The sequence below is a fragment of the Lynx canadensis genome, chromosome E2 (genome assembly GCF_007474595.2).
Source record: "Lynx canadensis isolate LIC74 chromosome E2, mLynCan4.pri.v2, whole genome shotgun sequence".
Lineage (NCBI taxonomy): Eukaryota > Metazoa > Chordata > Mammalia > Carnivora > Felidae > Lynx > Lynx canadensis.
The window spans coordinates 17,273,275-17,298,461 of record NC_044317.1 but is presented as its reverse complement, the minus strand read 5'-3'; the positions used below and the strand labels follow the sequence as shown (position 1 = coordinate 17,298,461).

Genomic DNA, 25,187 nt, shown 5'->3' with positions numbered 1-25,187 from the left:
GGATATTAGAGAAAAAGATAAAGTATTATAAAGTTTCTGTAGAACTCTGTGGTGTCGGGAGTGGGGAGAAAAAGAAGGAGGAAGGTGATGTGACTTGGCTGTATTATTGAAGGTTGTGCTACTTTATCTTCTACCTAGACATCTTTTAGAGCTCATTAAAACTTGGGGCTACATTCTCTGTAGCATAAATGGTAAATGCTAAAGACATTGGGTGCATGATCAAGTTTGAAATAGGCCTTCAGAACCAATTGGAGAGGGCAGTTTGGGATACAAGAATTGTATTACACCTTGCTCTTCAGTAAGATGTGTCAGTCTTCTGAACCGTGTTATAAAATACAAGGAAAGGTCTTTTTTTTTTTTTTTTTTTAACATTTATTTATTTTTGGGACAGAGAGAGACAGAGCATGAACGGGGGAGGGGCAGAGAGAGAGGGAGACACAGAATCAGAAACAGGCTCTAGGCTCTGAGCCATCAGCCCAGAGCCCGATGCGGGGCTCGAACTCACGGACTGTGAGATCTTGACCTGGCTGAAGTCGGACGCTCAACCGACTGCGCCACCCAGGCGCCCCCAAGGAAAGGTCTTAAAAGATTCAGGCAATTGCAGATTCTCAGTCTTAATGCTGCAAAGTAATTTGTTTTTCATATTATTTGAAATACTAAAATTTGTAGGTAGTTTGCTTTTTATAAAATATAAATTGGAAGAGATTCAAAGTTATTTCTATATCACTCTTACTTGCATTTCAGTGTGCTGACTAGACAAAAAGAGAAGAAGTAGAATTACAAGTACCTGGCAAGATTATGCATAACTTCAGTTATGTCCACAAGAATGTGAACATCTATCTTGTATGCCTTAGCAGTCAGAACTGCTAAGTGTTCAGAACCCATTAACTAATTAGGTAGAAGTTAGGATGATGGGCTTTGTAACTTTAGCCAAGCTATTTGTTTTCTGTAAACCTTGGTTTCCTCCTATATAAAATGAAAGCTTATGTGCAGATTAAATAAGAGAATGATTGTAAAATTGACATAGTAAGCTTTCAGTATACTATTATTATAGGGGCCATGTCCTTAGGACCTTAAATACATCCCTTAATTCCCCTGTCCTGTTTTCTCTGTCTGTAAAATTGACATAACGCTTGCACAACTAGAGTCTTTTAGAACTACTTCAAGGATAAATAAGATAATATCTATAAAATCACTTGAAGCCCTTTGATCCTTAAGTTTATCTTAGCTCTGTCACAGGAAAATGTCATGACAAGTAACATAGCTGCAACATTTAAAGCCATGTTAAAAAATAGTCCATTGTGGTAACAGTAAAAACAGGTCTCGTTAGGACATCTGTGAGCAAAACATTTATCAAGTTGCAGTTTTATATAACTGGCCATATTTCTGTTTGAAAACTTTAATCTTCAACGCAGTCTCTTGTAAAACTCAGAGCAAGAAATAGGTCTGAATGTTCCTAATGTGGAAAATACTTAATATGGTTTTTAAGCCCTTGGTAGGAATGTGGGTTCCCATCTTTTTTTTTTTTTTTTTTTTTACTAACATTTTATTGTGGAAAATCTTCCAGCATGTAGCAAGGTCAGAAGAATTCTATAGTCAACATTCATTTTCCCACCACCTAGATTCTCCATGAACATTTTACTATACTTGCTTTAGCACAGATTGACCCATCTATCCATCCATTACTCCCTCTTACTTTTTTTTCGATACACTTCAAAGTGAATTGCAGATAATATATTTCCCTCCTAAATACTTAAGCATGCATATAAATAAGTAGTTGGGTGATTCACTGTAGTTTTTTTTTCCTTTTGAGGAAATATTTACATATAATAAAAGGCACAAATCATAAACTTTGACAAGTGGATATAGTTTTGTAACCCAAGCATATCAGGATAAAGAACATCGCCATCACCCTGGAAAGTCTTCTTGTGCCCCTTCTCAGTCAATTCTTTCTCCCACCTTTGAAGGTTACCACTGTTCTGACTTTCTAGTATAGATCAGTTTTAACTATTCTAAAACTTTGTATAAATGTAATTATATGTACTCTTGTGGTAGAATTATTTTACTCAGCCTAAAGTTTTTGAGATTCATTTATCTTGTTGCCTATATCAAAAATTTTTTATCTTATTGCTGAATGATATGGTGTTATATGAATATATCACAGTTACGTTGTCTATTTTCCCATTGATGGGAGTTAATGTTAATAAAGTTAGAGTTTAGCAGTTAACTCCAGTTCAGAGTTAATATTAATTAATATTAATCGAGTTACTATGAATATTTTTGTACACCCCTTTATAGACATATATTTTCATTTTTCTTGGGTAAATTCCTAGGTGTGTAATTGCAGGGTCTAAGAGTTTAGTTTTGGGGGTGCCTGGCTAGCTCAGATGGTAGAGCATACGACTCTTGATCTTGGGGTTATAGGTTCAAGTGTCACACTGGGTGTAGAGATTATTAAAAATAAAATCTTTAAGGGGCGCCTGGGTGGCGCAGTCGGTTAAGCGTCCGACTTCAGCCAGGTCACGATCTCGCGGTCCGTGAGTTCGAGCCCCGCGTCGGGCTCTGGGCTGATGGCTCAGAGCCTGGAGCCTGTTTCCGATTCTGTGTCTCCCTCTCTCTCTGCCCCTCCCCCGTTCATGCTCTGTCTCTCTCTGTCCCAAAAATAAATAAACGTTGAAAAAAAAAAAATAAAAAAAAAATAATAAAATCTTTAAAAGAAACAGGTTTAGTTTTCTAAGAACTGCTAGACTTTTTTCCCCAAAGTGATTGTGCCATTTAAATGAATACTATTATCAATAAATTAATACTGTATTAACAAATTAAATACACCAGCAGTATATGAGAGATTTTGTTGTTCCACATCCTCACCAACATTGGTGGAGTCAGTCTTTTTAATATTAACTATTCTGGTGGTATGTAGTGGAATCTCTTTTTGGATCATCTTTCATTTCGACATAAAGTTTATTTGACATGAGAGGGGAAACATCCTTTTTTTCTGTTTTACTACCTTGATTTAGTTTCAACATCTAGAGCTGAAAAAAGTGCTGATCATCAGAATGAGTAAATAAGGAGGAGGAAGTTTGTTCTCAAGACCTCACTAGATGCTTCTGATAGTTTTAGGCAGTTCATTGTGGGAAGTGAAAGCTAAATAAATAATGATAAAGTCCAGAGAGAGAACACGAGCCCATTCTTTCACAAACGGCATTGTGGGCAGTACGGAGTTCAGCAAGGACAAGATGTTCTCAAATGCTGCTCTTCAGGGAACCTGGGTGGCTCAATCAGTTGAGCGTCCAACTCTGGGTTTTGGCTCAGGTCACAGTTCTTGAGTTCAAGCCCCGTGTGGGGCTCTGTGCTGGCAGTGTGGAGCCTGCTTGGGATTCTCGGTCTTCCTCTTTTCTGCCCCTCCCCCACTTGTGCTTGCTCTTTCTCTCTGAAAAATAAAATAAAATAAACATTTTTTTAAAATGCTACTTTTCAGAAATATAAATCTTTAACCTTGAGTTGTTTCACAAAGTCTTGGTCATCTTCACGTTGGCTATTTTCCATGTAAAAGCTAAATTTTGGCTTTACGACCTATAAAACAATGTGATTGTTACTGAATAAAATATGTTATCTCCAAGACTTTACTAAAAGAAGAAATAGTCAGGCTAGACTTACAGAATCCTATGTTCTGGTGTACCTAAACATTGATTTGATTCATCTGATCAAAATGTACTTGCATTTCTCAGGAAATCCTCAGTGGTTTGATTAGAAGCCAAAACTTTTCACACTGTAGCTGTCTCCTCCTCTCTCCTGTAGGCTGAACAATTACTGGCAGACTGCCTTCAAATTTTTATTAGAGTTTTCATTCGAGTTTTTCTTTTAAAACAGTAGTAGACTTTCTGAAATACTTTGTCTCCTTTATCAGTTCTGGGGCTCCTTTTCCAAAGACAAAGTCTTCTGCGTCCTAGAATCCTCAGTCCTGTTTTGGAGTCTCTTTTCAGTTTCTTGTAAGTTAATTTTCTATTTCACAGTCTGTTCTTAAGAAACACTTAGATTTCAGGGGCACCTGGGTGGCTCAGTCAGTTGAGTGTCTGACTTTGGCTCAGGTCATGAACTTGCGGTTTGTGGGTTTGAGCCCCACATTGGGCTCTCTGCTCACAGCTCAGAGCCTGGAGCCTGCTTCAGATTCTGTGTCTCCCTTTCTCTCTGCCACTCCCCTCCCCTGCTCGCTCTCTCTCTCTCTCTCTCTCTCCAAAATAAATAAACATTTAAAAAAATAAAAAAAAAAAAAAACCCACTTAGATTTCTCTTTTCATGAAAAATTGGTGCTCCTGCCTTATAAACTAATGTACTGTCTGTTTTCATCTTTTTCCAGCCTAGTGGTCCTAGTATCTTATCCTGTTTAATCAGGTTTAGTTTTATTTTATAACAGATTTATTTTCCATTCTTCCAGTTATTAATAACTAGGATCTTTGACATCAGGATTTTTAGAGTTTAGACTGTGTTGAAGGAGTCTGAGAGACTGTCCCAGAAACAGTATGAAGTGTAAAGGCCTTTTCAGAAGGTGAACATTTTGTGCCTAGAGAAGGATGAACAGATTCCTATCTTTAGTACTAAGTAGGTCAGTAGGAGGAGTGAAAGAAATTTCTCGTCATGGTTTTGCGACCAAACTTTTTAGCATGTGTTTAAAGGATGTTAAGCTGGTTACAGTGCCAAAGCAGCCAGGTGGAAATAAATGGCCCTGAACAACCGACCTGACAGAAGGACTGAATTAGGGACATCACTGGCTCTTCTACCAGTTGAGTGGGATGAGAGCGGATATGAATCTTTTGCTGGGTTGAGGGTGGGGCAGTCACTGGCTGCTGGGTGTGGGAAATGCTGGAAGAGACTTTCAGCCAGCCTCTTCATTTTAGCTGTGTGTTTTACTCCCACTCCCAGAGGTAACTGGTGCCTCTAATTTGTTCATCCTCTTCAGTATTCTGTAATATGGATTGGCTGGGATTTTACTCTCCCCATTTTTCTTAAGTCTGCTAAGTCATTTCACTCCTCTTTCTGTTTGCCAGCCTCCATAATTTTGTTGTAGTTGCTCTTCCCTGTTCTTTCTTGTAGGATTATGCTCTTTATTTTTATTTATTTTTATTTTTAAGTGTATTTATTTACTTGAGAGAGACAGAGACAGCATGAGTAGGGGAGGGGCAGAGAGGGAGAGAGAGAGAATCCTAAGGATGCTCTGTACTGCCAGTACAGAGCCTGACGCAGGGCTTGAACGCACAAAACCATGAGATCATGACATGAGCCAAAACCCAAGAGTCAGACGCATAACTGACTGAGCCACTCAGGCACCCCAGGATTATGCTTTTTATTTATTAAAAACATTTTTAATGTTTGTTTATTTATTATTAAAATTTTTTTTTAATGTTTATTTTTGAGAGAGAGAGAGACACGGAGTGTGAGTGGACAAGGGGCAGAGAGAGAGGGAGACGCAGAATCTGAAGCAGGCTCCAGGCTCCGAGATGTCAGCACAGAGCCCGATGCGGGGCTTGAATCCACGAACCGTGAGATTATGACCTGAGCCAAAGTCAGATGCTTAACCGACTGAGCCACCCCGGTGCTCCTATTTATTTATTTTGAGAGAGAGAGAGAGAGAGAGAGAGAGAGCGCACACACAAGCAGGGGTTGGGGCAGAGACAGAGAGAAGGACAGAGAGAATCCCAAGTAGGCTCTACACAGTCAGCGCACACCCTGACATGGGGCTTGAACCCATGAAATATGAGATCATGACCTAAGCTGAAACCAAGAGTTGGATGCTCAACTGACTGAGCCACCCAGGTGCCCCAGGATTATGCTGTTTATTTTTTTTACTTTTTTATTTTTTTTTTAACGTTTATTTATTTTTGAGACAGAGAGAGACAGAGCATGAATGGGGGAGGGTCAGAGAGAGAGGGAGACACAGAATCTGAAACAGTCTCCAGGCTCTGAGCTGTCAGCACAGAGCACGACGCAGGGCTCGAACTCATGGACATGAGATCATGACCTGGGCCGACGTCGGACGCCCAACCCACTGAGCCACCCAGGCGCCCAGGATTATGCTGTTTAAAAGTCCCCTTTAGAGTCTCCTGTCTGGCTCAGTCAGTAGAGCATGTGACTCTTGATCTTGGGGTCGTGAGTTCGAGCCCCACAGTGGGGGTAGAGATTACTTACAATCAGTCTATCAATCAATCCCCTTTAAAGTTTGCTGATGACTTCTTAGATACAGCACCAAGAGCACAATACAGAAAACAAAAAAAATTGTTAAGTTGAACTTCATGAAAATTAAAAACTTCTGCTCTGAAAAAAGACACTTGTAATCGGGTCTCCAGGAAAACAGAAATAGTAGGATAGATGATGGGTGGATAGATGGATAGGTAGATGGATGGATGGATGGGTGGTTGGTTAGATGAATGGATGGTTGGATGGATAGAGAGGTAGATAGATTATAGGAATTGGCTTAGTGCACTATGAAGGCCAGTCCTATGATCTGGTGTCTACAAGCTGAAGAACCAGGAAAGCCATTGGTGTAATTCAGTCTGAGTCCAAAGGCCCAAGAACCCAGAGTGCAAGTGTGCAAGAGCAGGAGAAGATGGATGTCCCAATTCAAGCAGAAAGCAAATTCACCCTTCTTCCACATTTTTGTTCTATTCATGCCCTGACTGGATTGGATGATGCCTACTCATGTTAGCAAGGGCCATTTTCTTTCTTTTTTTTTAAATATTTATGTATTTATTAATGTTTGTTTTTATTTTATTTATTTATTTATTTATTTTTGAGAAACAGAGACAGGGCATGAGTGGGGGAGGGACAGAGAGAAAGGCAGACACAGAATCCGAAGTAGGTTCCAGGCTCTTAAGCCATCAGTACAGAGCCTGATGTGGGGCTCAAACCCATGAACTGAGATCATGACTTGAGCCAAAGTCAGATGCTTAACCAACTGAACCCCCCAGTCACCCTTTTTTTTTTTTTTAAAGAGAGCACAAGCAGGGGAGGGACAGGGAACGTAAGGACAGAAGCTCCAAAGTGGGCTCTGTGCTGACATCAGACAGCCTGATGCAGGGCTCAAACTCATGAACCACAAGATTATGACATAAGTTGAAATTGGACACTTAACCCACTGAGTTACCCAGGCACCTCAAGGCCATTTTCTATTGATAATGCTACTTTCTTCCAGAAAAATCCTCACAGACACACCCAGAAATAATGTTTTGTCAGAAATCTGGGCATCCTTTAGCCCAGTTAAGGTGACACATAAAACTAATCTTCACCCACTGTTAAGAGAATGAAAAGATAAGCCACAGATTGGGAGAAAATCTTTTGTGAAATACGTATCAGATAAAGGACTGGTATCCAAAATATACAAAGAATTCTTTTTTTTAATGTTTTTTATTTATTTTAAGAGAGAGAGAATGTGCAAGCAGGGGAAGGGCAGAGAGAGAGAGAGGGAGAATCCTAGGCAGGCTCCATGCATCAGACGTGGGGCTTGAACTCACAAATCATGAGATCATGACCTGAGCCGAAATCAAGAGTCAGACTCTAACTGACTGAGCCACCCATGTGCCCCTCAAAGAATTCTTAGAACTCAACAGTAAGAAACCAACCCAATTAAAAGTGGGCAACAGATCTGAAGACACCTCACAAAGAAAAAATGCAGATGGCAAATAAGAATATGAAAGGTGCTGGGGCTCCTGGGTGGCTCAGCTGGTTGAGCATCCAACTTTGTCTCAGGTCACAATCTCACAGTTCATGGGTTCAAGCCCTGCATCAGGCTCTGTGCTGACAGCTCAGAGACTGGAGCCTGCTTCATATTCGGTGTCTCCCTCTCTCACTGCCCCTCCCTCTCTCTCTCTCTGTCTCTTTCTCTCAAAATAAATAAACATGAAAAAAATTTTTTAAAGAATATGAAAGGTGCTCAACTTCCTATGTGATCAGGGAATTGTAAATTAAAACAGGGAGATACCACAATACGCATAAAATCCGAAACACTGACCAGTACCAAATGCTGGAGAGAAATGTAGAGCAATGGGAACTCATTCATTGTTGGCAGGAATAAAAAATGGTACAGAGACTTTGGAAGACAGTTGGCAGTTTTGTACAAAACTAAACATAGTCTTACTCTATGACCTAGCAGTTGTGCTCCTTGGTATTTACCCAAAGGAATTGAAAACTTATGTTCTCACAAAGACCTGCACACAGATGATTATAGAAACTTTATTCATAATTGCCAAAACTTGAAAGCAACCAAGAAGTCTTTCAGTAAGTGAATGGATAAAAAAAATTGTGGTACATCCAGACATTGAAATATTATTCAGCAATAAAACAAAAACAATAAGCCCTTAAGCCAAAAAAGACATGGTGAAACCTTAAATGCATATTGCTAAGTGAAAGAAGCCAGTCTGAAAAAGCAACATACTGTGTGATTCCATGGAGATGGTAAAATGATCAGTGGTTGCCGGAAGTCAGGGCCAGGGCCTGAATGATGGAGGAATCAATAGGTGGAGCAAAGGGGATTTTTAGAGGAGTGAAATTATTCTCTATCAGTAATGGTAGAGATATGCCATACATTTGTCAAAACTCACAATATACAACACAAGGAGTGAACTGGGATTTTAGTTCCTAATATTGTATCTGTATTGAGGGGCGCCTAACTAACAATTCTTAGGGGCACCTGGGTGGTCCAGTCAGTTGAATGTCTGATTTTGGTTTAGGTCATGATCTCATGGTCTGTGAATTCAAGTCAAGTCCCTCCTCGGGCTCTGTGCTGACAGAACCTGGAGCCTGCTTCGGATTTTGTATCTCCCTCTTTCTCTGCCCCTCCCCCTCTTGTGCTTTGTTTCTCTGTCTCTCTTTCTCAAAAAATAAATAACATTAAAAAAATTTTTTTGAAGGAATATTGTATCAGAATTGACTCATCATTTGTAACAAATGTACCCTACTAATGCAAGATGTTAATATTAAGGTATATTATGGAGAGGCAAAGAGGGGTACTTGGGAGTTCTCTATACTTCTTACTCATTTTTTTATGTAAACCTACTACTGCTAAAAGAAAAAGTCCGTTAAGTTTTTCAGAAATCCCCTTTAATTGTATTTAGTGGGATTTCAGGAAGGAATAGACTAAATGTGTGTGCTGCTCAATTGCTGTGGTATATAGGGAGTTCTAGAAATACTGGAAATACTTTTTTTTTTTTAAGATTAGTATAAGTAATAAAGAAAATATAAAACAGCTTGCTTTGCATTTATATTCACACATTATCTAATAATCTAGGATTGTATTTTATAGATAACTACTTGTCATTAAGTAAATTTACTCTAAAATAAGTTTTTGAGGCGCCTGGGTGGCGCAGTCGGTTAAGCGTCCGACTTCAGCCAGGTCACGATCTCGCGGTCCGTGAGTTCAAGCCCCGCGTCGGGCTCTGGGCTGATGGCTCGGAGCCTGGAGCCTGTTTCCGATTCTGTGTCTCCCTCTCTCTCTGACCCTCCCCCGTTCATGCTCTGTCTCTCTCTGTCCCGAAAATAAATAAACGTTGAAAAAAAATAAATAAATAAAATAAGTTTGGCTACTTTAATGATTAGACGAGCAGTTTCTCTGAATAATACAATTATTAACTCATCCAAAGAATTAAAATAGAAATTATTCTACCTTTTAGTGTAATAGTTTATTGTTATTGAGTATAATGTACTGTTTTAAATCTTCGTCGCATAACAGATGTATAGCTATTTTTCTTCTAGAGAATATAATCAGTTTTTTAGACAATAAATATCTTGAAGGGGTCCCTGAGTGGGTCAGTCGGTTGAGCGTCCGACTTCGGCTCATGTCATGATCTCGTGGTTCGTGAGTTCAAGCCCCATGTCGGGCTCTGTGCTGACAACTGGGAGCCTGGAGCCTGCTTCAGATTCGGTGTCTTCCTCTCTCTGCCCCTCCCTGCTTGTGCTCTCTCTCTCTCTCTCTCTCTCTCTCTCTCAAAAATGAATAAACATTAAAAAAACATTTTTTTAATAAAAAATAAATAAATACCTTAAATACCATGACAGCAACAATTGATATCATGAAAAATAACATCAAAATAAAATCAAAAATAATAAATAATAAATATGATAACATAACATGAAGTACTAGATAAAGGTCAATATGAATACTAAGGTATTTGTTTATCTTCCTCTTTCTACTTTTGCTGCCTTTTAGGATGGATGAATTCCTCCTATCTAGGAGTCTGTCCTCCTGGTGAGCTCTGTGTAGATTTTCTTGGGTCCAATTAAATCTCCCCAGGCCATTTCTCTCTCTACTGTAATCCATCTTACATGCTACCATAAGATTATTTCTGATTAATTTATTTTACAGTTTTTAATTGTGGGAAAATACACATAACATAAAATTTACCATCTTAACCATTTTTTTGAAGTTTATTTATTTTTGAGAGAGAAAGAATATGAGTGGGAGAGGGGCTCGAACTCAAGAACCACGATATCATGACTTGAGCTGAAATCAAGAGTTGGACGCTTAACTGACTGAGCCTCCCAAACTCCTCCCATCTTAACCATTTTAAGTGTATATATAGTACCACAATCTCAAGAACTTTTTCATCTTGCAAAACTAAAACTCTATACCTATTAATTAGACAACAACTTCCTATTCCCCCCTCTTCTAGCAACTACCATTCTAGTTTTTGTTTCTATGAGTTTGACTACTATAGATACTTCATATAAAGTGCACTCATACAATATTTCTCCCGTAGTGGCTGGCATATTTCATTTAGCACAATGTCCTCAAGGTTCACCCATGTGGTAGCTTATGTCAGAAGTTCCTTCCTTTTTCAGGCTGCATAATATTCCATTGTTTATACAATACCACATTTTGTTTATCCATCCCATCGGTGGACATTTGGGTTGTTTTTACCTTTTGGCTATATGAATGATGCTGCTATAAACATGGATGTACAGATACCTCATAAAATTATTTTTTAATTGTTTTGATATGTTGAGGATTCCACATTGTTTACCTATTAGTATCCAGACTTAACCTACTACTCAAACCCCCTAAATTTTGGTCTCAAGCTACTTCTCACTATATGTAGTTATAGGATAGGAAATCAAATAAATAAATTCATTAAAACTGTAACTAAAAGAAAAGCAAATAGCTTTATGACTTGCTATCTAAAGATTTTTTTTCTGACTAGTATGAACTTTCTAGTATGGGCTTAAGTGAAGTTTTGATTGTTCCCAGATTTTATTTTATGTTGTGGCTATTTTCTAGAACTTCTTGGTCTTTTGGCTATTGCCCTAGAACTTTGAAGGCATATAAAACATGGATAGACTGATAACTAGATGACTAACTCTAGTGGGAGGGCAAGTGAATAGATAGGTGAATAGGTAATATAAGGTAGATGTGTTTAAAACCTGCTTCAGGGGCACCTGGGTGGCTCAGGCGATTAAGCACCCAACTTCGGCTCGGGTCATGACCTCATGGTCAGTGAGTTCGAGCCCCATGTTGGGCTCTGTGCTGACAGCTCAGAGCCTGGAGCCTGCTTCAAATTCTGCGTCTCCCTCTCTCTCCTCTCCTCTCCCACTCACACTCTGTCTGTCTGTCTCTCTGTCTCAAAAATAAATAAACATTAAAAAAAAAATAAACAAATAAAACCTGCTTCAAAGCAGGACACTAGCTCAGTAAGTGTGCCTCAGAGGTATAGAGGCCTCCCCTGCAGTCCTGCTTCACCCCTACCATCTTGCCTCTTTTAAACAAGAACTTCATAGTAATCACAGTCCTTTATAGGAGCACATTTTGTAACCTGTAATTTCTACCTTCCCCATTAGACAATAAGTCCAATGAGGATAGAGACTATTTTTTTTTCTTTTTCACCACTGTATCTCCAATGTCAGTGTCTCACACTAACTGACATATAGTAGGTGCTCAATAAATGTTTATTTAAGAAAGGACAGACCAATTGACAGTGAATATTTGCCATATTAACTATGTCAAATTAAAATATTTGTAATCATAAAGGGTTTAGAAATGTGGCAAAAGAGAGGGGCGCAAACTTCAAGGCAGGAATGCTAGTATCATGTAAACTGCTTATCTTTGACAGGTGGTGTAGGATCTCGTGACAGTGCTTCAAGGCAGGAAAAACTGTCTTCAGAAAGATGAAAGAATAAAAAGATCTGTCCTTGGTCAGTAGCAGTTGGTCAGTTTCTAACCCACCAAGAAGAACACTCCTAAGAGCTTTTTCTTTTTCCCATTTTGAAAGGTACATATGTTCCCCCGTTAGAGCACAACATTTATTTGACTTTTAAAACTCACCTTGGCAAAAACTTTGACCACAACAGAAGAAAGCACTCAATAAGTTGCTTTCTAAGAAATTTGACCAATGTACTTGTAAAAAAAATTAGCAAATTCCTAAAGGTTACTTTTGAAGTATAGACTGTTCTCAGTTGAGCACTGACAAATAATAGTCATAGAGTTGAAGATATCTTAACTGTTTTTCTACTATGACTCAGTGGCTGATTTAATCATATAATGTTACCCAGACACTAAAAAACAGTTTCAGATTTTCATGAAGAGTCATATTCTTCAGTTATTTTCTCTTTTCTTTATTCCACATGGTGGAAATTTCAGTTCACTATTTGGCAGTCAGATGTATTTACCAAGCAATACCTTATACCAGAATTTTCTACATATTTAAAAAAATATCAATTCCTTCTTTACAATGTGCCCATGACATTCAACAAGCATGGTTTCCATTTCTTTGACATGGAAATTAAAGCAAAGTGAGGTGTTTTACTATAGGCCATACAATAGGTTCCTTCATTTTAGGTCATTACGTTAACACACTAAAACAACAGACCCAGCAGTTAGTCTTTCTGATGATTATCTTTCCATATGTAGTTTTCTCTGGAATTGGGCCCTAAGGAATTAAGAGAAAGTATCTTTATTCTCGGATTTAAAATTAAAATAGATTTCCAGTTATGTATGTTGCACTCTGGCAGGTTTGATGACTTCTGATCTAGCTTACTGTTTGTTTTTTTTTTTCTTTTTCCACACAGATTGATAGAACTACATTCTCCTGATAGCAGGAACACGTTGATCCTACGCTGCAAGGATACAGCCACAGCACACTCCTGGTTCGTAGCTATCCACACCAACATAATGGCTCTCCTCCCACAGGTATTGGCTGAACTCAATGCCATGCTTGGTGCAACCAGTACAGCAGGAGGCAGCAAGGAGGTCAAGCACATTGCCTGGCTGGCAGAACAGGTAGGTTGATAGGCAGGGCAGGGTCCCCCTGGGTCACCACTCAGAGCCAAAGTGTTTCCCCCATTTCATATATCTGTAATATTTATCATGCAGTCAGGTCCTGGATATCTAGCTTGCAGATCTTTTGTTTGTAGGTCTTGTGTTTCTCCTCCCTATCATTTAGTTATTTGTTGCTAATTATCACCTGCACCAGAAGAACTGACTGTCATGATAATCATCATTACAACATAACTAAAAAGATAGTCTTATTACCATCTCTGTCCTTAATGACAGAGGGTCATTTTCATGATTTTAGAGTAGGATCAGCAAAATTTTTCTGCAAAGGGCCAGACAATGTCACAACTACTTGACTCTGCAGTTGCAGCAAGAAAACAGTAGTAGACAGGATGAAAATGGAGGGGTGTGGCTCTGTTTCAATAAAACTTTATTTACAGAAACAGGTTCTGGGCTGCATTTGGCCCATAGGCCCTAGTTTCACAACCCCTGTTCTAGTCTACTGTCAGAGTTTCAGGGCCAGAAAGCTTACTCCCCTGTTCTGAGAAAAGCATAAAATATGCAAATTATCTTATAAGCCATTCGACACAACTGTACAGTTGTCTTCCACAACTGCAAAATGAAAAAAGGAGAAACAGAACCTAAGGGGACATTGGGTAAAGGGAAAGGAAAAACTTAATCCAAGTTAGATTAAATCCCATTTTGACGAAAGGGAGACTCTGAGTATACATGATGTTACAGTACATCCTTCTTGTTTTGAGTCTTTCACTGTCAGCTGGGGCAAAAGTTGTTGAAAAAGGAAGACTGGACTAAGGGTTCCAAGATGAGTGTTCAAGTGGTAGTTCTGGCTTTCACTGGTTTTAGATCTTTTTAAAGGTTTCTTCATCACTTTGAATCCTAAATCCATCATGTGTGTCCAGGGGGGCAGGGATTATGTCAATATCAGCCCAGGAATATTTTGTTCTTTTGTTTTTGTTTTGTTTTAACTACAGTTTGTGAGGTCTGGCCGTCCACCTCAACAGGGTTCTGATTTGATAGATCTTTGGTGGGGCCTAGCAGTCTTGTTTGATAGCTTCCCAGGAGATTGTATAGAGACCAACTTTGGACTCTACTAATCTGTTTTTCTTATGACTCTAAAATTTTATAAACATTTCAGATAATAATTTATAATATATTAGAACACAGAATTAACGCCGTGATAATTTTGAGGAAGTATAATTAGGATAACTAAGAAGAGAAGAAACTAATGAAAGTCATGGTATAAGTACTTTTGACTTTGAAAGTTTTAGTATTTTAGTTATGTTTATCATTGTTTCTAAATTTTTTTTAAGTTTTTTATTTTAATTTCAGTATAGTTAACATACAGTGTTATGTTAGTTTCAGGTGTACAATATGGTGATTCAGCAATTCTATACATTACTCACTGCTCTTCATGGTAAGTGTACCCTTTAAACCCCATCACCTATTTCACCCATACCTCCATCTACCTCCTTTCTGATAACCATCAGTTTGTTCTCTATAGTTAAGAGTCTGTTTCTTGGAAAATTAATACCTACTCTTCTTAAATTATTCCAAAAAATAGAAAAGGAAGGAAAACTTCCAAATTCATTCTATGAGATCAGCATTACCCTGATACCAAAACCAGATAAAGACACCATTAAAAAAGAGAACTGCAGGCCAATATCCCTGATGAGCATGGATGCAAAACTTCTTAATGAAATACTAGCAAACCAAATTCAACAATATTATTAAAAAAAAATTATTCCCCACAGTCAAGTGGGATTTATTCTGGGGTTTTAAGATGATTCAGTATTTGCCGAAAATCAATCAATGTGATACATCACATCAGTAAGAGAAAGAATAAGAACCATATGATCATTTTAGTAGATGCAGAAAAAGCACTTGACAAGTACAACATCCATTCATGATAAAGCCCTCAACAAAGTAGTTTTAGAAGGAACATACCCCAACATGATAAAGGCTGTATATGAAAAACCCACACTGAAAGTAATACTCAATGAGGAAAAACTGAAAGCTTTCCCCCTGAGGTCAGGAACAAGACGAGGATGTGCACTCTCACCACTTTTATTCAACATAGTACTGGAAGTCCTAGCCATAGACGTAAGACAACAAAAAGAAATAAAGGCATCCAAATTGGTAAGGAAGAAATAAAACTGTCACTGTTTGCAGATGATGTGATACTCTAGAAAACACAAAAGACTCCACCAAAAAACTGCTAGAATAAGCGAATTCAGTAAAATCACAGTCTACAAAATCAACGTGCAGAAATCTCTTGCATTTTGGGGAGCCTGGGTGGCTCAGTCGGTTGGACATCCAACTTCGGCTCAGGTCATCATCTCACAGCTCGTGAGTTCGAGCCCCACGTCAAGCTCTGTGTGGGCAGCTCAGAGCCTGGAGTCTGCTTCGGATTCTTTGTCTCTCTCTCTCTTTCTCTCTCTCTCTCTGCCCGCTCATGCTCGATCACTCTCTCTTGCTCTCAAAAATAAACATTAAAAAAAAAGTTATAGAAATCTATTGTATTTCTATACACTAAACAATCCCATTTATATTTGCACCCAAAGTAATAAGATACCTAGGAATAAACCTAACCAAAGAGGTCAAGGACTTGTACTCTGAAAACTGTAAAACACTGATGAAAGATTGAAGATGACACCAAGATATGGAAAGACGTTCCATACTTGTGGATTGGAAGAACAAATATTGTTAAAATGTCTATACTACCCAAAACACTCTACACATTTAATGTAATCCCTATCAAAATATCAACAGCATTTTTCACAGAACTCAAACAAAGAAAACTAAAATATGTATGGAACTGCAAAAGACCCCAAATAGCCAAAACAGTCTTGAAAAAGAAAAGCAAAGCTGGAGGCATCACAATTCTGGACTTCAAGTTATATTACAAAGCTGTAGTCATCAAAACAGTATGGTACTGGGACAAAAGTAGACCTATAGATCAATGGAACAGAAGTGAAAAATCAGAAATAAACCCACAATTATATGGCCAATTAATCTTCACCAAAGGCAAAAAGAATGTCCAGTGGGAAAGAGAATGTCTTTTCAATAAATGGTGCTGGGAAAACTGGACAGCAACATGAAAAAAATGAAACTGGACTACTTTATTACACCATACACAAAAATAAATTCAAGATGGATTAAAGACCTAAATGTGAGACATGAAACCATAGAAGTCCTAGAAGAGAGCACAGGCAGTAATTTCTCTGACATTGACCATAGCAACACCTTTCTAAATATATCTCCTGAAGCAAGGGAAGCAAAAGGAAAAATAAACTCTTGGGACTATATCAAAATAAAAAGCTTCTGCACTGGGGCACCTGGGTGGCTCAGTCAATTAGGTGTCTGACTGCTGATTTCAGCTTAGGTCATGATCTCACTGTTGGTGAGGTTGAGCCCCACATTGGGCTTCATGCTGACAGTATAGAGCCTGCTTGGGATCCTCTGTCTCTCCTTTCTCTGCCCTTCCCCTGTTCATGCTCGCTCACGTGCTCTCTCTCTCTCAAAATAAATAAATAAAATAAAAAAAAAATAGCTTCTGTACAGCAGAGTAAACAATCAACAAATCTAAAAAGTAGCCAAATGGGAGAAGGTATTTGCAAATGACATATTCGATAAAGGGTTAGTATCCAAAATATAAAGGAACTTCTAAAACTCAACACCCAAAAAGCAAATAATCCAATTTAAAAATGGAGAGAAGACATGATCAGACGTTTCTCCAAAGAAGACCAACAACAGACACATGAAAAGATGGTCAACATCACTCAACACCAGGGAAATGCAAATCAAAGCTACAATGAGATATAACACCCCACACCTGTCAGAATGGCTAAAATAAAAAACATAGGAAACAACAGGTATTGGCAAGGATGTGGAGAGAAAGGGGACCACTTGTGCAGTTGGTAGGAATGCAAACTGGTGCAGCCACTGTGGAAAACAGTATGGAGGTTCCTCATAAAGTTAAAAATAGAACTACCTTATGATCAGACTACTGGGTATTTACCCAAAGAATACAAAAAACACTAATTCAAAAGTATACATGCACTGTTATGTTTATAGCAGCATTATTGACAGTAGCCAAGGTATGGAAGCAGCCCAAGCATCCATCAATAGATGAATGTCTGAAGAAAATGTGGTATATAGATACAATGGAATATTATTGAGCCATAAAAAAGAATGAAACCTTACCATTTACAATGACATGAATGGGGCTAGAGAGTATAAGGCTAAGTGAAATAAGCCAGTTAGAGAAAGACAAATCACCATATAATTTCACTCATGTGGAATTTAAGAAACAAAATAAACAAGCAAAGGAAAAAAACTAAGACCAATCAAGAAACAGACTCTTAACTATAGAGAACAAACTGATGGTTACTGGAGGGAAAGTGAGGGAGGGGTGGGTAAAATAAGTAATGAGGATTAAGGAGTGCACTGGTTGTAATGAGCACAGGGGTCATGTATGAAATTGTTTGAATTACACCTGAAACATAATACTGTATGTTAACTAACTGGAATTAAAATAAAAACTTAAAAAAAAATAAAATGCACTTTTTATCCTCAAAAAAAATAAGTGTTTCTTGATTTGTCTCTCTCTTTTTTTTTCCCCTTTGTTTATTTGTTTTATTTTTTAAATTCCACATATGAGTGAAATCCTATGGTATTTGTCTTTTTCTGACTTATTTCACCTAGCATAGTAATATACTCAGGGTCCATCCATGTCATTGCAAATGGCATGATTTCATTGTTTTTATGGCTGAATAATATTCCGTGTGTGTGTGTGTGTGTGTGTGTGTGTGTGTACACATATGTATATGTATATATATGTATGTGTATACATGTGTATATATATATATATATATATACACACACAACATCTGTTTTTTTAAGATTTTATTTTTAAGTAATCTCTACACCCAGCGTGGGGCTCAAACCACTAGATCAAGAGTTGTACACTTTACTGACTGAGCCAGTCAGGCACCCCTGTACCACATCTTCTTTAATCAGTTATCTGTCAATGGACACTTGGGCTGCTTCCATAGATTGGCTATTGTAAATAATGCTGCTGTAAACATAGGGGTGTGTGTATCTTTTTGAATTAGTATTTTTGTATCCTTTGGGTAAATACCCAGTAGTATTACAATCCTACTGGATTGTGGGGTAGTTCTATTTTTAATTTTTTTTTTTTAATTTTTTTTTTCAACGTTTATTTATTTTTGGGACAGAGAGAGACAGAGCATGAATGGGGGAGGGGCAGAGAGAGAGGGAGACACAGAAACGGAAACAGGCTCCAGGCTCTGAGCCATCAGCCCAGAGCCCGACGCGGGGCTCGAACTCACGGACCGCGAGATCATGACCTGGCTGAAGTCGGACGCTTAACCGACTGCGCCACCCAGGCGCCCCTATTTTTAATTTTTTTAAGACCCTCCATACTTTTCCACAGTGGCTTCACCAGTTTGCATTTCCACCAACAGTACATGAAGGTTCCTTTCTCCCCCACATCCTTGCCAATACTTGTTGTTTCTTGTGTTTTTTATTTTAGCCATTCTGACAGGTATGAGGTGATATCTCATTGTAGTTTTGATTTGCACTCTCCTGATAATGAGTGATGTTGAGCATCTTTTTTATGTCTGTTGGCGATCTGAATGTCTTCTTTGGAGAAGTGTCTGTTCATGTCTTCTCTCCATTTTTTAATTGAATTATTTGTTTTTTGGGTGTTGAGTTACATAAGTTCATTGCTTCTAAATTTTTATATGCTGAGGGGCGCCTGGGTGGCTCAGTCGTTGAGCGTCCGACTTCGGCTCATGTCATCATCTCACAGTTCGTGGGTTTGAGCCCCGCGTCCGGCTCTGTGCTGACAGCCCGGAGCCTGCTTCAGATTCTCTGTCTCCCCCTCTCTCTGCCCCTTCCCCGCTCTCATTCTGTCTGAATATCTCTCAAAAATAAATAAACATTTAAAATAAATAAAGAAATAAATACATACATACATAAAATTTTATATGCTGATTTGAAAAACTCAATTGAGTAGTAATTGTGCTGTGCTTTCAGCCATGTTAGAAATGTTCATTATTTTAAAACGTAATACATTCACATGGTTCAAAGGTCAGAATAAAAAGTTAATAGGTGAAAAGTCTTACTTTCCTTTCTGTCCCCCATCTAGCCAATTCCCACCCTTTTCCCCTAGAGAGGTAATCACTTTCATTCCCTTCCAGACAATCACTTGAGAGTGTCTTTATGCAAATAAAAGCAAATATGAACATATATTCTTTTTTTCTATAAAAGAAGACAACATATTATGCATACTACTTTATACCTTGTTTTTTTTTCATTAATATATCATGGCATTCTTTCCGTATCAGTGCAGAGAGAGCATTCTTTCTCATAACTGTATAGTTTTCTATTGTGTGGCCATAATTAAATAAGCACTCCTCCCAGTTTTGTTACAATCTTTTGCCATTATAGATGATGGTACTGTGAATGACCTTGTAGTTTATCCTTCCATACATATGCGATCCATGGTCTTTGGTTTCCAAGTTCATATATACCAGATAATAAGGGAACCTGTATTATCTGAATATATTTGGTTCTTAAGTTTACAGGAGTGAGTAGTAAAACTTTGGTTAGTAAGGGATTTATCCAAAAATGTAACTGATGCAACAGTTCCTGTATTTGGATATTGAGAGCTTAGAAAGTAGGGGATATTTCTATACCTAGAGAAGAAATCTCCAGAAGTGCTGGGTCCCAGGGTGTGTGAATTATCTATCGCTATATGAAAAATGACTCCAAAACTTAGTGGCTTTAAAATAAATATTTACTTCATACAGTTTCTAAAAATCAGGAATAGGGGAGTGGTATAACTGGGTGACTTTGGCTTGGGATCCCTTGTGACATTGCAGTCAAACTGTTAGCGAGGGAGCAGTCATCTGACAGCTTGACTGGGGTGTTGGCAGGTCCGCTTCTAGTATGATTCATTCACGTGGCTGTTGGCAGAAGGCCTCAGTTATCTGCCATGGAGGCCTTGGTGCAGGGCCTCCTGAGTGTCCTTAAGACATAGCTACTAGTTTTCCTCAGAGTGAGTGATCTGAGAGAAAGAACAAGATAGAAGCCACAGTGCCATTTTTTGACCTAGTTTCTTCTGCTTTTTTTCTTTTCATTAGCAGCGAGTTACTAAGTTCACTCTACACCCAAAGGTTCCACCTCTTAAAGGGAAGAGTAGTAAAGAATTTGCGGACGTAATGTTTTAAAAAGGGTATATGCATTTGTAATTTTGATAAATGTTGCCAAATTGCCTTCCATCAGATTCCCACCAGCAATACATGAGAGCTGTCAGACTTTCAAAGTGAAATTAATTTAGTTTATGCTACACAAAGACAAGTAGAAAGGAGAAAAATAAAGCCACCAGTTCATTACAATATGTACTTTATGGGCCATATTTATGTGGTGAGTCTTCCGATCAATTTTGAGCTCTTAGAACACAGGAGCACATTTTTTCCCCAAATCTTTCCTGCTTCCAAAGAACTTAGCCTAATGCTATGTATACTGTAGATGCTCAGTAATTTTTTTGTGTATGTTTATACATATGTATAAGAAAAGCAGAGAAGTCACTAACTATAAAATATTATCCAAGAACACAAGCTCAGGTTTGGGAAATAATACTAAGTGAGAAAGTTTAATCACTTTGAAAAATCGTACCACTGAACTAATTCCAAGTACTATTTCTAAAATACTCTTGATTTTTACTTTTTTGGGGGGTTACCCAAATCAGAGTATAGGGTGTTCAAGCAAGACTGGATACATTTCTCAGAAGTGTTATATTGAGTTTATGTATCTGATAAAGGTTGGACTAAGCAAATGCCAAAACTTTTCTAATTGGAACATTGTTTAATTCTTTGAGTGTGAAAATAGTCAAAATAATTTTATATTATATAATCTTTTCAATATAGATAAGCATTTCTTTTGGCATGAGATATATTTATTGAAAATCTTGTATACATGAAGTTGTTTCAGTTGTACTTAGAAAAGATAGTCATTTTACACGGATAAATTTAGGAAGGATCATTAATTTAACTTTAAATAGTCTCTCATTTATCTGTTTTGTTATTTCACATTGTTAAAAACTCAGTTTGCTTAAAACAGGGAAAACCTATAATACAGGTAGTTGATAACCAATAGATAAGCTCTTCTCTGCATAGGGACTTCTGTCTTTTCACTGATACTGATTTTTATGTGACTGATAGTTTACTTTTTAGTTGGTTATAGTCTTAAAAGAGAATTTTATTTAAGTCCACCAAATGGGGGACGTATTTACCTTTAAGACCAGTAGTTTTTAGGCTTTTGAGTACTCATTAGAAAAGACAAGACAGCCAAAGAAAGCTTTGTTTCCACAGGTTTGTTCCTGATCATTCTCAAAATGTGTAAAGACTCAAATTAGAACACACACACTAAATCAGCATTACTGGAATGGTTTATTTAGTTTCTTCTCTGTTTTCTATCCTAATAACAAAATAAAGAACAGAAGTACATCACCTGTCAAAAAGATTGATTTATAGGATTAAGGATTTAGGGAATGAATAGTAACCATTAGTTTTTCATGTTTAGTGCTCTACAACTTTATTAAAAAATCAAATCTGGAGAAGGCTGTTGTTTGGCCAGGTGTGTGTATGTGTGGGTGTTGAAACCCAAACAGACCAGAACCCCAACATTAGTATCCTTTTTTTCTCTGGCCAAAACCTTAATAGTGGAGCCCCAAGGCTGCTTGGACTGCTACCACAACAAAAATACATGCAGCATTTTGACTCCAGTGAGAGCAAATAGTATCCTTATAACTTCAGGCGAATAGGCAAACAGAATGACTTAAATTGACGTTTCTTTTTTCTACAATGGTAAGTAGAAGAGGAAAAAGAAGTTCTCCAAACACTGACTCCAAAGGTCCAAAGAATAGTTTTGAAAAATTGTGGGTCTTTTAAAATATTTTTTTAATGCTTATTCATTTTTTGAGAGAGAGAGATAGAGAGGGAAACAATCCAAAGCAGGTTCCAAGCTCTGAGCTGTCAGCACAGAGCCCAAGGCGGGGCTCGCGCTCACAAACCATGAGATCATGACCTGAGCCAAAGTCAGACACTTAACCGCCTGAGCCACCCAGGTGCCCCTAAAAGTTGTTAGTTGAACAAAAAGTTCTATCTTAAAAGTGGATATTGTTTCTATTGATAATAGCGATTTTCCTTTATTGCCTAAAATATCTTCTATGGGAAGAAATGCATTTAATTTGGGTTTTCCAGCTGCATATACTCTGATCGAGCCTTTAAAATCTCTCTTGTAACTGAGAGGAAAAGTTAATTTTAAAAAGTCAGGTTGCTATTTTAACCTCTTTGAAAGATAGATTTTATGTTATAGTAGTTCCCCTTCTGTATGGGGGATATATTTCTTCTTTTTTTATGTTAATGTTTATTTATTTTTGAGAGAGAGAGAGAGAGCACACAAGCTGGGAAGGGGCAAAGAGAGGGAGACAGTGGATCTGAAGTGGGCTGTACACTGACAGCACAGAGCCTGCTGTGGGACTTGAACTCAGGAGCTGTGAGATCAGGACCTGAGCCAAAGTCAGACACTTAACAGACTGAGCCACCCAGGCACCCCAAGTGAGGGGATCTGTTTCAGGACCCCCAGTGGAATGGCTGAAACCACAGGTAGCACTGAATGTAAAATATATATAATGTTTTTTCCTCTTCTTATGTACATGTAATAAAATTTAATTTATAAATTAGGCACGGTAAGAGGTTAACAATAGCTAATAATGAAAAAGAAGAATTATAACAGTATACTATAATAAAGGCTATATGAATGTGGTTTCTTTCTCTCACAATATCTTATTGTACTGTATTAGCCCTTTTTGTGATGATGTGAGATGATAAAATGCCTGTGTGATGAGGTGAAGTGAGGTGAATGATGTAGGCATCATGACATAGCATTAGGCAATGATTGACCTTCTGACCATACATCAGAAGGAGGATCATCTGCTTCCTGACCATGGTTGACTGTAGGTTTTGAAATCGTAAAAAGCAAAACCATGCCTAGGGAAGACTACTATATCTTTCCTACTGCAGTATTATCCATAACAATCTCAGAGACAAAGACTTAGAAATCCCTTTGGGTTATCTTGACCCAAAAATGTAAGAATCCAAGACAACCTCTTTAGAACTGATATTTTCCCTCCAGAGTTACCCATAGACTAAATATAGAATCTTAGAAAGCTTGGGTTCACTGTCCAGAGAAGTATAACTATTTCTACAGTACTTTGCTGGAATCTCAGAGTTGGGTCATACCTTTTGTGCTTTCAGCACATCCAAGAACATGAGACATTTCCCTGGATAGAATTCATTTCCAACTCCTGGAATTAGCTGATGGCTGTAACTATGAGGGGAAAGTTCTGGTAAATAGATGTTATAACACAGAACCGAACCACTCAGGCCACTTTTCAGATTATAGATACATTCTTAAGGTGCTCTGACATGTCCAAATTACCTTCAGAAATCATTAAGGAAGAAAAAATAAGAAGTAGCTTTACAGATAACTCTTTGAGAGATAAGTGATTCATCAGTTCGATATCTCCTTGAAGCCACCAGTGATAGCTGAAGGATCGTTGTTAAAATAACACTATCATTAAGCATTCCCTGTTCCTCATCTCATGGGGGAAATTTTTTGATATACCAGGGCTTTTCTTGAGCATCGTCTTTTGCTTTTTGGCTTTGGGTCCTTGACGGTATGGATAAAGAGTAGTTGTTTTCCTACATTTTTAAGCCCTCACAGAGTTAACTGAACTTTATGTACGTAAATGCAATGGTACATTTAAAACAGAAACAGAAACTTCCTAAAATATAATGGGCAACTCTGTAAAAACAGAGTCCTATCACTAGATAATGTCTGTAACTCTGGGAGAGCTTTTTTCAGATTGCACAGTCCACCTCACACTCCTGTTGGAGAATCCCAGCCAGTGGAAAGGAACCTGATGGGATGTTTCCTGTTCCTCAAGTCTGTTAGGATCAGGGAACAAAATGGAGACCCACAATGTTAGACCATCACTAAAGGGACTTTTACAGCTATATATCATTATAGTTAGCTCTGCTTTCTGGATTTTACCATTGTAACAGGCAAAGCTAGATGGTGGAAGACAACAGTGGAGACCTGTCCTTATGGCTGTGACTGAGAAGGATTTGCTGCTTTATGACTGTATGCCATGGACAAGGGATGCCTGGGCATCACCATGTCATAGCTACCCCCTTGTTGCTACAAGGTAAGTCTGATGAAAAAAAAAAAAAATAGCTATCCTACTCTAAATCAAAAAAAAAAATGTAAGGTGAATTCTATTATCTTCGTTATTTAAAATAGCATTTAAGTTGTTGGTTGAGATATAGTTGGTTGAGACAAAAACTTATCTTTCACAACCTTATTATTTTGCAGCTCCTAGCTCAGAATAAATGTTTTCTTTCATTAGCATTTTTTTTAAGTTGTTGAAGCAGATTCCTAATTGCTCCCTTCAAATCTTGCTTAGTCATGAAGATAAATAGTAGGGTTTTTTTCTTCCTTTACTTTATTGACTGTGACTAGAAAACCACTGAAATTGTGGCAGCCTTTTGACTGAGTGATGAAATCATTTAAACCAGAATGTGGTACTGTGGATAAACCACATAACTCAGCCAAAATATTCTTCAATTCTGTCTCTGGCATAAGAGCACACAGTTTTGGTGCCAGCAAATAAACATTGATTTGACCTGAAGCAACAGGATGTTTCTAGCATGCCAGATGTGGAGAGTTGGAAGGGAAAAGAATAGAGATATGTAGATTCGGGGGCCAAGATATCTTCAGATGTAACTGGAAACTAGTGTGAGACTAGAAAACATATTCACAT

At 38.0% G+C, this 25,187-nt stretch overlaps 1 protein-coding gene across 1 annotated transcript in view; it reads left to right on the top strand.

Moving 5' to 3' along the window:
* SNTB2 (syntrophin beta 2) overlaps positions 1 to 25,187 on the top strand; it is a 106,177-nt gene that overhangs the window by 48,709 nt on the left and 32,281 nt on the right. The window contains exons 3-4 of the mRNA XM_030297761.1: positions 13,048 to 13,258; positions 24,430 to 24,572. Coding sequence (XP_030153621.1) covers positions 13,048 to 13,258; positions 24,430 to 24,572 — 354 coding nt within the window. The remainder of the gene's footprint in view (positions 1 to 13,047; positions 13,259 to 24,429; positions 24,573 to 25,187) is intronic.